This window comes from Mandrillus leucophaeus, unplaced genomic scaffold (assembly GCF_000951045.1).
Source record: "Mandrillus leucophaeus isolate KB7577 unplaced genomic scaffold, Mleu.le_1.0 Scaffold402, whole genome shotgun sequence".
NCBI lineage: Eukaryota > Metazoa > Chordata > Mammalia > Primates > Cercopithecidae > Mandrillus > Mandrillus leucophaeus.
Window position 1 is genome coordinate 475553 of NW_012104277.1, and position 14320 is coordinate 489872.

The 14320-nt window shown below is 40.7% G+C and overlaps 1 protein-coding gene across 3 annotated transcripts in view; it reads left to right on the forward strand.

Annotated features, from left to right (window-relative positions):
- CTDSPL2 (CTD (carboxy-terminal domain, RNA polymerase II, polypeptide A) small phosphatase like 2) overlaps positions 1 to 5340 on the forward strand; it is a 123640-nt gene extending 118300 nt beyond the window's left edge. For all 3 annotated transcript variants that reach the window (XM_011992081.1, XM_011992083.1, XM_011992082.1), the window contains exon 13: positions 1889 to 5340. In XM_011992081.1, coding sequence (XP_011847471.1) covers positions 1889 to 1954 — 66 coding nt within the window. In that variant the 3' untranslated portion in view covers positions 1955 to 5340. The remainder of the gene's footprint in view (positions 1 to 1888) is intronic.
- Positions 5341 to 14320: the final 8980 nt, after the last annotated feature.

Consider the following 14320-nt stretch of genomic DNA (forward strand, 5'->3'; position numbering starts at 1 on the left):
CCTGGCTAATTTTTGGGTTTTTTTGTAGAGATGGGATTTTACCATGTTGCCCAGGCTGGTCTCAAACTCATGGGCTCAAACTATCTGCCCATCTCAGCCTCCCATAATGCTGGGATTACGGATGAGAGCCACCATGCCCAGCCACATTTTCAGGCTTTATATATTATATTAAAATTATGCTTATCAGTATTTAAGAATGTATAGATTGAGTGTCTTTACTATTTCAGTGGTCTTTCTCTTACAAGTTGCTAAGCAGTTGTGTTAGAAATAACATTAAATTGGCCGGGCGTGGTGGCTCATGCCTGTAATCCCAGCACTTTGAGAGGCCGAGGCAGGTGGATCACTTGAGGTCAGGAGATCAAGACCAGCCTGGCCAACATGGTGAAACCCCCTCTCTACTAAAAATACAAAAATGAGCTGGGTGTGGTGATGGGTGCCTCTAATCCCAGCTACTCTAGAGGCTGAGGTAGGAGAATCACTTGAACCTGGGAGGCGGAGGTTGCAGTGAGCCGAGATTGCACCATTGCACTCCAGCCTGGGCGACAGTGAGACTTCGTTTCAAAACAAAACAAACAAAAAAAACATTAAATTTTTCATTTTGGTATTATAATTCACATCTAGAATTAATGCTTATGCCACTGAAATTTTATTCTGGGAATTCTATTTCTATATCACATGGAACACTTAGCTTTAAAGACCTATGTAGATAGTAGAATTCCCTTTTACCTATCTTGGTTTGGCCTCTATTGCTTAATGAAACTTTGGCGGAGTGTAGTGGTACACACCTTTTTAATCCCACTGGTTTTGTTTGTTTGTTTGTTTGTTTGAGACAGGGTCTTATGCTTTCGCCCAGGCTGGAGTGCAGTGGCGTGATCTCAGCTCACTGCAGCCTCCACCTCCCGGGTTCAAGCGATTGTCGTGCCTCAGCCTTCTAAGTAGCTGGGATTACTGGCGCCCGCCACCATGCCTGGCTAATTTTTTGTATTTTTAGTAGAGACTGGGTTTCCCCACGTTGGCCAGGCTGGTCTTTTAACTCCTGACCTCAGGTAATCTACCTGCCTTGGCCTCCCAAAGTGTTGGGATTAGAGGCGTGAACCACTGTACCCAGCAGTAATCCCACCATTTTGGAAGGCTAAGGTGGGAGGATTGCTTGAGGCCAGGAGTTTGAGACTAGCCAGGGCAACATAATGAGACCTTATCTCTACATACATACATACATACATACATACATACATACATACATAAGCAAGCAAGCAAGCTGGGCATTGTGATATGTGTCTATAATTCCAGCTGCTCAGGAGTCTGAGGTGGGAGGATTGCTTGAGCCCAGAAGTTTGAGGCTCCAGTGAACCAGGATTGTGCCACCACATTCCAGCCTGGGTGAAAGAGCAAGAGCCTGTCCATTCATTCATTTATAAATAAATAAACAAATATTGGGAGGCCAAGGTGGGCAGATCACCTGAGGTCAGGAGTTGAAGACCAGCCTGGCCAACATGGTGAAACCCCGCCTCTACAAAACTCACAAAAAATTAGCCAGACATGGTGGCTGGCGTCTGTAGTCCCAGCTACTTGGGAAGCTGAGGCACAAGAATCGCTTGAACCCAGGAGGTAGAGGTTGCAGTGAGCTGAGATTGTGCCATTGCACTCCAGCCTAAGCAACAGAGCAGGACTCTGTCTCAAAAAATAAAAATTAAAAAAAAAAAACTTCAATGACAATTTTTAAAAATCTAAATTTAACTGCATCTGTGTAGTGTTTCCGTTTGGCAAACAAAATATGTCATAAAATAAAAACTGGTATGTTTTCTCTGCAAGGTAAGAATATCTATGTTATGAGGATCATATCTTTGAAATTATATGCCTTTTTAAAAATCGTCTTTTTTCCACACAGAATGAAGATGTTCGACCACACATCAGAGACAGATTTCGCTTGCATGATTTGCTGCCCCCAGATTAAGTACAAAGACTTGTCAAATCACTGAAGGGGGAGAGAATGCAGGACCCTTTTGGACTAAGACAAAAACATTGCCATTACTGTTGAAATTTTGCATTTTTGTACCCCGTCTTGCTTTTCTTATCTTTGGTGCCCAATAATAATCAAGGGTTACAGAAAGAGACTTTATCTATCTCAGATCGAATACATATAGTAGGTAGGCTAAAACAGAAGAGTCTTTAGAACTAGTGCAACTCCAGTGAAATTTTTTTATGTACAGGACATCTGCAGTTTATAAAGAATTCTGTTTCTGCCACCAGCAGTTTGACCTGTAGTCACACAGGATTTTATGATAATAACAGAGATGAAAATGGACTTTTATTTTCTCTCTGTTTGGTGCTCTAAGTGGGTTTGTAGCCACTTTTCTGTTACTTTATGATTCTCATTTCAACAGGAATGGCCAGTAAAAGTTGTTTTATTTTTCCTGTTAAGGTTTATAACCTTTTTACATTTTTGACCTGTATTAGATTAGAATTTCATTATGCATTCCGTTTAGTTGAGGCGCTTCATAGTTTTCTGGAGATAGTCAGTTTTTAGTTTTTTATTATACATTTGAATGGCCGTTTTCCTGCTTTGTCTGCCTGCACATTGTATATTTGTTTAAAAATATTCTCTACTTTTAGTCCATGTAAGTTTCATTTAGAAAGACATGCATTTATATTTTGTTTCTGTAATATTCTACTGTAGGTGAAATCTTTTCAAAAATCAAGAGACTGGGTAGATAAGAATATATGAATGACTAATATACAAAAGATTTAAACCATTGTGATGGCGTATATTCTCAAATGGTAATATCTTGCAATGGCACACAGATTTAATGGATAAAGGTATACCTCAGACTTCACTGTGCTCACAAATCTTTGAGGAGAAAGTTTGGTCACCTGTTTGGCTTGATTTAGTTACTGCTGCCTTTGGTTTTCTCCAGGAATGAAGTATTCAGCACAGTGACTCAGTATTTTTAGTTATTTTGCATGGGCTGGTAGTACCTCTGTTATGCCCTCAGTTACAATCAATTTAAAACTGTGTAACAGTCTTGGTACCTAACAGTAGCTATGCATAATCCTGTGGCACAGTACACTCCCAAGCCACCAATGCAGTTAATATGCTCTCATAGTGGTTTTTCTATGCTATATGAAAATAGTCTTCAAGCCTTGGTTCTCTAATGCAGCTACCACAAGAGGTTGATATTTTTATAGTGGCGTGTAATCTCCTTTTCGGGAGGCTTTTTATGGAAGGTAGAATTTGTAAAAGTTCGTATGCTTTGCCTCTCAACTGCATTAACATGCCACAGGCTCAGACTGTTTTTGTGTAAAGGATGTCAAAGAACGGCACTTTTTCTAAAGAGAAGTTTGATATTTTGTATGCTTGTTAAGAAAGTACAGTATTGGAAATTAAAGGTGGACAACTGATAATTGAGGAGTATGTCAATTAATTTTTTATGTATATTACCTGTTTACTTGTACAACTTACTGTACAAATTACATGCAGCTTCATTTTCAAATGAATCCTTAAAATAAGGAAATCTTTTTAGGAAAACATTTAATTTTTGTATTTTTGATTTTAAAGGCATGAGTTATGTCAATTTTCAGTGTATTAATGAAGATTTTAACTTTTCATCAGGTTGAGTGTTTTCTTACTATATTATCTGTTGTGTATGTAGTTAGCATATTGTGTCACTGAACTGTTTAAAAATCTAGCATGTAGAGCAAGCCTGTTTTGTGGAAAATCCTTATTCATTAAAAAAATAATCATGGCAGATTTTCTGCAAAAAAAAAGCAAAAGCATTTGCAATTCAGAATACTGATTTTTTTAATTTTATTTAAAGAAAGGTATTTTGCTTGCAGGAAAAAAATACTACAGATTCATTTTAATGAGAATCTTTGAAATGTATTTATCTTTAGGGCATCTGGGCATCTTTATGCTGTTTGTCTTCTGTCTTTCTTGAAATAAAATGTACATACGTTACCTTTACATATGCTCTTGCTCAAAATTGTGAACCTAGTTACATTTCTCTCTGCTCCCTTCCTTTTTGTGCTCAAACAGCGAAACCCAAAATTTATATAAGATCTGAACTTTCAGCATGCATTCTGTTTGCTGAAAGATTTCCTGATTTAGTGCATTCTCAAAGGGCTTTCCCATAATCTAAAGGGAACTGTAAGCACCTATTCTCTTGTGCCTGTGGGCACTTCAATAATAAAAACCAACTTTTTAAACTAGTCATCTTTTATCAATGATAAAGTTGTTTTCTGTCCCACGCTAGGAGAGTTCCTTTAAGTCAGCTGATCAAGCATAAGATGCTTCCGTAAAGAAATAAACTAAGAAAATTTTATATGGCTTGAGAAAATTTCCTGAGGCCAAATTAATATTTTTTTCTTCATTACTTTGAGTCATTTTAAATTTGTTAATACAAAATTTAACATAATTTACAGAGACAATTTAGCCAGCTTCCTTCCACCTTAATATAATGTCTTGTCTTCCCTTTATCCTCTCTTTTCTTTATCTGTTGGTAGACATAAAAAATTTCCATTTAGTTAATCAGAGATGTATATTTTTTAAATTGAAATGTGCCCAGCCCCTTCAGCTCACACAGGAAACATGAACTCAAAAAACTTGACTAGTAAATGCAGGAGAGGTGGATACCTGATGAGATACAGCGAAAGTGACCTGTATACACATTACAACTCTGGAGTACATATTAAAGTCATGCTATTTCCAGTGGTAAATGTCTGGCTTTTAAGACATTCTTTTAAATATTTGTATCATTGTTAGGATGTTTTAATCAGTTGTTTTTTAATTCCATGTAATATATGTAGCCCTCATCAGATTTATATCACCATATTTCTCCTTGTGTCCTAAGAGAATTGATGACAATTCGTAACCATAAATTGTTTTATATTAGCTAGTATGTATATTTATTTTTACTCAATGGCTTTATCTGTTTCCCAAAATTTGTTTGGGATTTGTTAAAAGCATTGTGTAACTTCTATAAACGGCTATTTTCTTGTAACTGTCAGTGAAATGAATGTGTACATTGTTTTTTTTTTTTTTTTTTTTTTTTTCCGGGGTTTTTTTTTTTTTTTTTTTTCCCAAGGGTTAACAGAATGGTTTTTTAAAAAAATTATCTTTGGCCAATGACTTTTTCAGCTAGATCTTACTTTCATTCAACCTTCTAAAGAAGTTCGTTTCTCATTGTTTTGTTCCGTCAACTTGCCTGAAAGAGACTTCATCTCATCAATGAAGAAAGCATTTCATTATTCCTACAAATCTTTCCTGCGAGCACAGAATTCTTCATAAGGACCAGATCTCTTTCATGTCTGTGTCAATCACATAAAGCTAAAATGTAAAGGACATTGAAGCCTTTATTTAATTGTACTAATATGATGGTGTTATATACTACATCATTAGCTAGTTAAGGTTTTCTGACCTGACTTCTCTTTGTCTTCCTAGGTATTTATTTGTTATCTCTTTTAATCTTGTGTATCTAAATTAACTTAGTTAATAGTTACCCACCGAATAACTATGCCAAGCAACTAGTAAAGAATGTTTATTTTATTTCCCCTTATAGGGGAAGAGTGGACTGGGAACAAAAATGTATGGGCCAAAAGGCCTTAGGGTTGTCATTCATTCACTTTCTTATTCCTCTTATGAGCTATAATTGAGTATAGTATTTTTTTAGTGGTGATGTGCTTATGTCATTACTTCTCGTGTCTTCCCCTGAGTTGAAAGCCTACGACGAACCTGTATAAAATACATTTAAGAATTTTCATAATATGAACCACAAAACTGGGTATCTTATATTGAAATGCTACTTAAGTTATTATTGGAATCCAAGTCTCACTAATTAGGATACATTTTTATAAAATGTTTCTCTGTATCTTGAATTGAAATTACTTGCCCAGAGGTGAGAGTTCTGGGGGTATAACATGATTTGAGATCTTTTTTAAAAAAGGGTGGGGTGGGGAGGAGAGAGTGACAAGTTTATACTAGTTTATGCTTTTGATATTAGTATTTTAAGATACATCAGTTGGTTCCTAAACCTGACCATTAGAATTACTCTGAGGAGCTCTTAAAATAGATTTCTGGGGCCTACCCCTGGAAAATTGTCTCACTGGATCTCGAGAGGGGCCTGAGAGTTCTGGCTTTTTTGGTTGGTTGGTTGGTTTTTCTTTTTTTTTTTCTTTAAAGCTCTCCTGGTGATTCTAATAGCCAGTATTGGGAAATCAGTGTATTAGCTAAATGTGACACTGGTTTGAGAGTAGGCAACAGAATTAAAGTTTACCAGATATCTCTTTGTGGTAGAGTTTTTTTTTTTTTCTTTTTGTTTTGTTTTTTTTTAACTGGGACCAGATTTCACAGAACTTATTCAAGATACATGGAGGAATAATAAAGAAGATTGAGGCTACTGCTCATTATCATTTTTGTCTTTCATACTTTTTTAAGGGTTTGCATTTCTAGGACTTGGAATAGTTGACCATATACATAGCTAAAGGACATGTCCCTGAATGAGACCATTATATATATTACCTGTAAAATATTTCACTATTTTTTTATTTTATAAATCTTTGTAGAAATAAGCAATGAAATACTACTTTCATCTTTTGAAATGGGATTTTTCAAGGCAGTGTCCTTTTGGCATTAAGGTAGGGGGGAGTTAATATTCTCTCTGCCTGTTTCCACGTGAATCAATATAAAGTCATGGACATTTGAAAATCTCAATTTAATTTCTTCTTATTTACTATGCAGTATAGCCGTGAACAAGTAATGTAGATTTAGTTTTCTCATCTTCAAATGCCCTGATCACCCTACCTCACAGGGTTGTTGTGGGGATAAATAAAACTTTTATGGAAGCACTTCTCTTTGATGATATTTTATCAGCCATCGGAAACAATATAATTTCTAACAACATTTTTGTACAGTGTTTTTTTTTTGTTTAGAAGAATATAATTTTTTTTCACATTACTTTCCCTTTTGATGTTGAAAAACAAAGGAAATTGAGACTTGGAGAAAGCTGTGACCCAAGACTGTGCAGTTCCTCTGGGAGACTTGAATTTAGTTATCACCATCATACTCTATTTCCCAGTGCCTTGGCATTTTGTATGATTATGTTTGTACATGAATACAAAGCTTTCTCAAGTTTATAAGTCTATTTAGCCAACAAAATGTTCTTATAAAATGTAAGGAATATACAGTGGTACAAACTAGACCTACAGGTAATAATTCATTTTAAATGAAGAAAATTTCAAGTTCTAGGTGTACCTCTTTATTTTATAGTGTTTTCCAAAGATCACAGAGCTAGGACTAGAATGTAGGTCTCTTAATTACCATTACAGTGATGATTTTAGAAGGAAGGACATTATCACTGGAACTACTATGAGCAGAGGTGAAAAACACTTGAAGATACCAACCAGAATAAAAGGGGTTGGTTTTGAAAAGGAGAGATGAGATGGCAACAGCGAACCAGATTATAGTGTGCTAAGATGAGGAATATAGTATGAGCTAAAATAATGAGCCAATGTAACTATAGCATAGTAGTGCTCTGGTCCCACACTAGTTTCTCTGATGAGACTTTGTGATAGCTATTTTCCCTAAGCTCCAAAGGAGTTTGATGCGTGCACAGTTTTGAAAGCCACTTGAGAAGTAAGTGATTGCACTATAACATTCTAATTCAGGCAGATAGTTGAGAGCATGGTCAATGAAAGCATGAAGTTCAGAATCAAAATTGAATTCCAGTCCCTGAAAACCCAGCCACTTACTAAGCCAGAGGGTTGTTACCTACCTTTCAGAATTATAAGGATCAAATGAAATGTCAGAAGCATGCTATAAACCATAAAGCAATATACAAGTAACATAAATGGAGATGTTAAAGCAGGTAGTTCTCCAGGAGGGATGAGAACTCTATATGGGGCTCTGAGAGATGTTTGAAGCCAGAAGGCAGGAATAAGCAGTAGGATCAGGATATTGTAATACCACAGGACCACGGATGTCAGGGAGGGTTTTTAAGAAAGAGCAGTGGGTTGCATTTTTTAAAAGACCCATTAGGCCGGTCGGGGTGGCTCACGCCTATTATCCCAGCACTTTGGGAGGCTGAAGTGGGCGGATCACTTGAGGTCAGGAGTTGAGACCAGCCTGGACAACATGGTGAAACCCCATCTCTTCTAAAAAAAAAAAAAATTAGCCGGGCATGTTAGTGCACGCCTGTAGTCCCAGCTACTTGGAAGGCTGAGGCAGGAGAATCGCTTGAACCCAGGAGGCAGAGATTGCAGTGAGCCAAGATTGCGCCACTGCAGTCCAGCCTGGGTGACAGAGACTCTGTCTCAAAAAAAACCACTACTATGTATTAGGCACTATGCCAGGCTCTGTGAATGGTCTAGAAGGTGGCAAAACAGACAATGCCTTAAAATCTTAAAATCTACCAGTAGAGAAAGTCAAGATCCTTAAAATATTTGTTAAAGGGCTAAAGCTAGGCTTGGTTGTGGGGAGAGGAGGCTCAGTTAGGGTAGTAAATGATCAGGTGTGTATTTTAAAAGATCGCTTTGGAAATAAGAGTGGGTGGGTGGGAGGCCAGTTAGAAGTTACGTAACTGTCCATGCAAAGTATTCCCTTTCTCTAAGACAGTTAATGCACTGGATGATAGCATCATAGTGGACAGTCAGGTCAGAAGATTGTTAAGGTTCTGGGGAGAACCTCTGGGCTTGTGTGGTTTACTGAGAGCTTACTAACCATGTGGATTTTAGGCACTCCCTGAGGAAGGCATGTTTTTTTCGCTGGCCAGATAGGAATGGGAAGGTACTCTAGGATTTTACAGCACTCTGTAAGAGTAAGTATGGAAAAATATATGGAAGTTGAATGGAGACAGTTTCATGTCTTAAGACTCACGGGAGTAGGGTTTTCGATTTTCGTTTTGGCTTAAAATAAAACATTTTAACTTTATCAAATCATATAAATAAAAAACTTATTATTTATTTATTTATTGAGATGGGATCTTGCTCTGTTGCCCAGGCTGGAGTGCAGTGGTGAGATCTCAGCTCCCTGTAACCTCTGCCTCCCGGTCTCCAGCGATTCTCCTGCCTCAGCCTCCCTAGTAGCTGGGACCACAGGAGTGCACCACGATGCTCAGCCAATTTTTGTATTTTTAGTAGAGAGAGTTTCACCACGTTGGCCAGGCTGGTCTTGAACTCCTGCCCTCAAGTGATCCGCCTGCCTGCTTTGGCCTCCCAAAGTTCTGGGATTACAGGCATGAGCCACTGTGCTCCGCCAAAATTTGTTTTTACATGTACTCTTTTTCCCAAGAAATCATTAGAAAAAACGTAATGACTCCATAATTTTGCACTTTTATAAACAGGAGTTTTGACCTACCCCTATTTCCAATTAAAACAATCTGCTCTTCAGCCTTAACCTAGTCCAACTTTATAAGATTTTGAGTCTGATGCTTAAAGTACTTCCTCTTAAAAAGAAACTATAAGGCCAGGCACGGTGGCTCACGCCTGTAATCCCTGCACTTTGGGAGGCTGAGGCGGGTGGATCACCTGAGGTTAGGAATTTGAGACCAGCCTGGCCAACATGATGAAACCCATCTCTACTAAAACTGCAAAAAATTATCTGGGCGTGGTGGCGCAAACCTGTAATCCCAGCTGCTCAGGAGTTGAGGCAGGAGAATCGCTTGAACCCGGGAGGCAGAGGTTGCAGTGAGCAGAGATTGCGCCACTGCATTCCAGCCTGGGCAACGAGAGCAAAATTCCATCTCAAAAAAAACAAGAACCTATAAGCACTCTGCTTCATTTGTGCTGTTCATTTACTCTTCTATAGCTTTAATGATGAAACCTTTTTTTTTTTTTTTTTTTTTTTTTTGAGACAGAGTTTCACTGTTGTTGCCCAGGCTAGTATACAATGGCACGATCTCGGCTCACAGCAACCTCCGCTCCCCCGGGTTCAAGTGATTCTCCTGCCTCAGCCTTCCGAGTAGCTGGGATTACAGGCGCCCATCACCACGCCCAACCAATTTCTATGTTTTTAGTAGAGACACGGTTTCACCACGTTGGCCAGGTTGGTCTTGAAACTCTTGGCCTCAAGTGATCCGCCTGTCTTGGCCTCCCAAAGTGCTGGAATTACAGGCATGAGCTACCGCACTTTTTTTCTTTTTTTTTTTTTGAGATGAAGTCTCACTGTCACCTAGGCTGGGGTGCAGTGGCACAATCTTGGTTCACTGCAACCTCTGCTTCCAGGGTTCAAGTGATTCTCCTGCCTCAGCCTCCTGAGTAGCTGGTAGAACTCCTGACTTCAGGCAATCCACCTGCCTTTGCCTCCCAAAGTGCTGGGATGACAGGCATAAGCACTGCACCCGGCCATGATGAAACTTTTTTTGAGGTGAGCTGGCCCTGTCGTCCAGGCTGGAGTGCAGTGGCACAATCATGGCTCACTGCAGCCTCAACCTCCCAGGCTCAAGTGATCCTCCCAGTTCAGTCTCCTGAGTAGCTGGGACTTACAGGTGTGCGCCACCATGCCTGGCTAATTTTTTATTTTTTGTAGAGATGGAGTCTTGCCATGTTGCCCAGGCTAGTCTTGAAATGAGCTCAAGTGATCCTCCTGCCTCAGCCTCCCTAAGTGCCAGCATTTTAGACATGAGCCACTGTGCCTGGCCTGGAACTTCTTGACAGAAGTTTTAATGTTAATTTGTTAAGAAACATTGATTACCCAGTCTGCTCATCTGTAAAATGGGAATACTGTCACTGTATTTGTGGTTATAGAGCTCCCCTAGAGACTAACCTTTGAGTCACAAGTGTTTTTGTGTATGTGTTTTGAGACAGTCTCACTGTTGCCCAGGCTGGAGTGTAGTGGCGTGATCTCAGCTCACTGCAACCTCTGCCTCCTAGGTTCAAGCGATTCTCCTTCCTCAGCCTTCTGAATAGCTGGAACTACAGGAGTGCACCACCACACCCGGCTAATTTTTTGTATTTTTAGTAGAGACGGGCGTCTCACCAGGTTGGCCAGCCTGGTCTTGAACTCCTGAGCCCGCCTCAGCCTCCCAAAGTGCTGAGATTACAGGAGTGAGCCACCATGCCTGGCACAAGTTTTTTGTTTGTTTGTTTGTTTTTGTTTTTGTTTTTGTTTTTTTTGAGACGGAGTCTCGCTCTGTAGCCCAGGCTGGAGTGCAGTGGCGCGATCTCGGCTCACTGCAAGCTCCGACCCCCGGGTTCACGCCATTCTCCTGCCTCAGCCTCCCTTGTAGCTGGGACTAGAGGCGCCTGCCACCACGCCCGGCTAATATTTTTTTGTATTTTTAGTAGAGACGGGGTTTCAGATGGTCTCGATCTCCTGACCTCATGATCCGGCCGTGTCGGCCTCCCAAAGTGCTGGGATTACAGGCATAAGCCACCGCGCCGGGCCCGGCACAAGTTTTATGGACCAGAGGAAGTCCCTAACACATAGGTCTAGACTCTTGTTTTCCTGCTTCCTCATTTGAAAAAGCAGTATACACACCACTATAAATGAATTCTCAATTTCTGCTTTGAAAACAATGCTGCATGCACATAAGCCCATGAATTTTTCCATAGTACCTTCAGCCCACATGCCCCAATTTTTTGTTTTGTTTTGTTTTTGATAGAGTGTCGCCTAGGCTGGAGTGCAGTGGCACAATCTCGGCTCACTACAACCTCTGCCTCCTGGGTTCAAACCATTGTCCTGCCCCAACCTCCCAAGTAGCTGGAATTACAGGCATGAGCCACCACACCTGGCTAATTTTTGTATTTTTAGTAGAGACAGGTTTCACCATGTTGTCCAGGCTGGTCTCAAACTCCTGACCTTAAGTGATCCGCCCGCCTTGGCCTCCCAAAATGCTGGGATTACAGGCATGAGCCACCACGCCCGGTCTTTTTTTTTTTTTTTTTTTTGAGACAGAGTTTCGTTTTCGTGGGGTAGGCTAAAGTGCAGTGGCGCGATCTCGGCTCACTGCAACCTCTGCCTCGGCCTCCCAAAGTGCTGGGATTACAGGCGTGAGCCACCATGCCCAGCAATTTTGTTGTTGTTGTTTGTTTTCAGATGGAGTCTCTCCCAGGCTGGAGTGGAGTGGCACAATCTCGGCTCACTGCAACCTCTGTCTCCCGGGTTCAAGCAATTTTCCTTCTTTAGCCTCCTGAGGAGCTGGGGTTACAGGCATGTGCCACCACGCCCGGCTAATTTTTGTATTTTTAGTGGTCTTGGGGTTTCATCACGTTGGCCAGGCTGGTCTTGAATTACCTCAAATGATCTGCCTGTCTCAGCCTCGCAAAGTGCTGGGATTACAGGCATGAGCCCGTAACAGGCGTGCCTGGCCAGTTTTCAGGTTTTTGACTTAAGCAACTAGTTGTCACTCAATCTCCAAAGGCATCCTCTGTCTTCTATTTCTCCCTTCCCCTCCTCCTCCATATCCAGTCAGACACTATATTAGTCTGGGTTCTCCAGAGAAACAGAATCAATAGGATGTGTATATGCAGAAAGAGATTTATTTTAAGGAATTGGCTTACATTATTCTGGGAGCTGGCAAGTCTGAGTCTGCAGGGCAGGCAAACAGCCTGGAGACCCAGGGAGATTTGATGCTGCAGTCTGGAGGCTGAATTGCTTCTTCCTAAGGGTCTTGTCTTAATTTGAACTGACTGGATGCGGCCAGCCCTCATTATAGAGGGTAATCTACTTTAATCAAAGTCTGCTGATTTAAATGTTCATCACATCTAACAAATACATTCATAGCAACAACTAGACTAGTGTTTGACCAAAAACTGAGTAACATGAGTACCATTGTCTAGCCAAGTTGATACATAAAATTAACCATTACAGTCACTAAGTTTCATTGACGATGACCTTTAAATATTTCTCAAGTTGGTTTCTTCTTCTCCAATGCCATTGCTTTAATTTAGGCTTGTGTTCTTCTCATTTAATTAATTCATAAAATACTTACATATTCGTACTATGCCAAATGTTGAAGATACAATTGTAAGATTGTGTCCTTAGGGACTTATGTTCAATCCTTTTCCTGCCTTCTTTCTTGCCTCCTTCCAATCCAAATCCACATTTTTTTTTTTTTCGTTTTGTCACTTTGATGCCCAGGCTGGAGTGTAGTGGCCAGAATGTGGCTCACTGCAGCCTCGACTGCCTCCGCCTTATATATATTTTATATATATATAAAACGTGTGTATATATATATATATATACACACACACATACACACACACACTTTTTTGTTTTTGGTAGAGATGGGGGTCTCACCATGTTGGCCAGGTTGGTCTCGAAATCCTGGGCTCAAGCGATCCTCCCCATTTGGCCTCCCAGAGTGCCGGGATTACAGAAGTGAGCCACTGCGTCGGGCCCCAATCCACCTTTATAAATGGCTGCCTGTAGATCATGGCCCCTCACATTTTAACTGGGCTGTAGAATATGTATTGAAGGACTATCTTTATAAAATGTTTATTTGTAGAATCTGAAAAGATACACCGGAAAGGGGGAACAATGGTTACCACTAGAAAGAACGGAGCAGAGCAGCTGATCATTGTATCTACCTTTTTTTTTTTTTTTTTGAGACGGAGTCTGACTCTGTCTCCCAGGCTGGAGTGCAGTGGCGCAATCTCGGCTCACTGCTGCAACCTACACCTCCCGGGTTCAAGTGATTCTCCTGCCTCAGCCTTCCCAGTGGGTGGGATTACAGGTGCCCACCACAGGCCGTGTGTGTGTGTGTGTATATATATATATACATATATGTATGTGTATATATGTGTGTGTGTGTGTACATATATATTTATTTTTATTTTTTTGGTGAGACGGGGTCTTGCTCTGTTGCCCAGGCTGGAGTGCAGTGGCGTGATCTTGGCTCATTGCAACCTCTGCCTCCTGGGTTCAAGCAATTACCCTGCCTTAGCCTCCCCAGTAGTTGGGATTACAGGCGTCCGCCACCACACCCAGGTAATTTTTGTATTTTCAGTAGGGGCGGGTTTTCACCATGTTGGCCAGACTGGTCTTGAACTCCTGACTGCAAGTGATCCGCCCCCCTCGGCCTCCCGAAGTGCTGGGATTACAGGCGTGAGCCACCGCGTCCTGCCCACGTATCTACCTTTTTATCACATGAATGTTGTACCAAGTTCGTGTATTACATATTTGAAAATAAATTGCGAAAATAACAAAAACAAAATCCATGAACTGGCTAGCCCTTTAAAATCCTGCGGGGGAGCCCAGTGGCCCAAGGGCGAAGTTTAGCCCGTCTTGCCCTTTCTGGTCAGTGTACCTGTTCCGTTTATCTCTGACTGCGCCACTCAGTCAGGTGAGGGACCACTGGAGTTCTTTCTACCGGAAATGCACTTCAGCAAA